The 1,405-nt window shown below is 45.0% G+C and overlaps 1 protein-coding gene across 1 annotated transcript; it reads right to left on the minus strand.

Moving 5' to 3' along the window:
* Positions 1–243: 243 nt before the first annotated feature.
* Positions 244–1,200, minus strand: LOC113191381 (olfactory receptor 51H1-like). The gene has a single exon (XM_026401102.2). The coding sequence runs from the start codon at positions 1,198–1,200 to the stop codon at positions 244–246; it is 957 nt and encodes a 318-aa protein (XP_026256887.2).
* Positions 1,201–1,405: the final 205 nt, after the last annotated feature.

Genomic DNA, 1,405 nt, shown 5'->3' on the forward strand with positions numbered 1-1,405 from the left:
AAGCTGGCATGTGCCTAGTCTTAAATACAAGTTTATGGGGAAATGCAAATTTTATGGATGCCACTCTTTCTCTAATAAAATAAAAGACAATTCAGCCTAGGAAAAAGAAGGTATTCTCCATGAGTAGAAAAAATCTTTCTTTGCCCAATTCAAATCACACAGAAAAGTTTTTTAAAAAATCAATTTATCATAGTCTTAATTGAACTTTCACAGAATAGGCTCTTCCTCTCTAAAACTGATTGATTATCCCTCTGCAGTAATCTTGGTTTGAACAAATATCTGGATGATCTTCTTTCGGATTTCTTTGGTCTTCACAGTATAGACTATGGGGTTGAGCACAGGAGGTACTAGAAGGTAAGCATTAGCCATGAGGGCATGGGTCAGTGGTGACAGGTGCTTTCCAAAGCGATGAATGACAGAAACCCCAATCAGTGGCACATAGAAGATGAGCACAGCACAGATGTGTGAAACACAGGTGTTGAGTGCCTTCCACCGGCCCTCCCTGGAGGCAAGAGCCATCACCGTCCGGAGTATGAACACATAAGAGAGGAGGATAGAGAGGGAATCTGAACCTTTGGTGAAGATAACAGCAATGAGGCCATAGAGACTGTTGACACGGGTGCTGGCACAGGCAAGGCGCATGACGTCTTGGTGGAGGCAGAAGGAGTGGGAGAGGATGTTGGAGCGGTAGAAGGGAAGCCGCTTGATGAGAAAAGGCACTGGGAAGACCACGCAGACTGCCCTTGACAAAATGGCCACCCCCGTTTTGCAGACCACTCTGTTGGTTAGGATGGTGCTGTACCTAAGGGGGTTCCAGATGGCCACTACGCGATCAATGGCCATGGCCACCAGCACACCTGACTCAATGGCTGAAAAGGTGTGGATGAAATACATCTGAACAAGACAGGCATCAAAGGCAATGAACTTGTAGTTGAACCAGAATATGCCTAGCATAGAAGGCAAAGTACAAAGAGTGAGCCCCATGTCTGCAAAGGCCAGCATACACAGAAAGTAGTACATGGGGATATGCAGGGATGGTTCAGACTTGATGGTGGAGATGATGACGCCATTGCCAAAGAGAGCAATGACATATATGGCACCCAGAGGGAATGCCATCCAGTAATACTCCTGTTCAAGTCCTGGAATTCCAGTTAAGACAAAGTATGGGTGTTGAAAGTGGGAGTGGTTATTACCTGCCATGGAACCAATGTGATGTGGACATAGGGAGGATCCTGATGAGCGACTTCCTAAAAATACAGTGACAGGGATTAATGATATGTTAAAACCTGACTTCCCTGTACCCATTTTATGTCCCCATGGCTGTGTGCAGGATAAAAGGGTAACATAAAAGAAAACAGAGATCCTGAGATTACTATTCTGAGGTATGGCCTACTGAGGAAATTTT

The sequence above is a fragment of the Urocitellus parryii genome, chromosome 4 (assembly GCF_045843805.1).
Source record: "Urocitellus parryii isolate mUroPar1 chromosome 4, mUroPar1.hap1, whole genome shotgun sequence".
NCBI lineage: Eukaryota > Metazoa > Chordata > Mammalia > Rodentia > Sciuridae > Urocitellus > Urocitellus parryii.

What these genes read in the sequence shown, in the direction of transcription:
- LOC113191381 (XM_026401102.2), bottom strand. Translation starts at nt 1,200, where the DNA reads ATGGCAGGTAATAACCACTCCCACTTTCAACACCCATACTTTGTCTTA.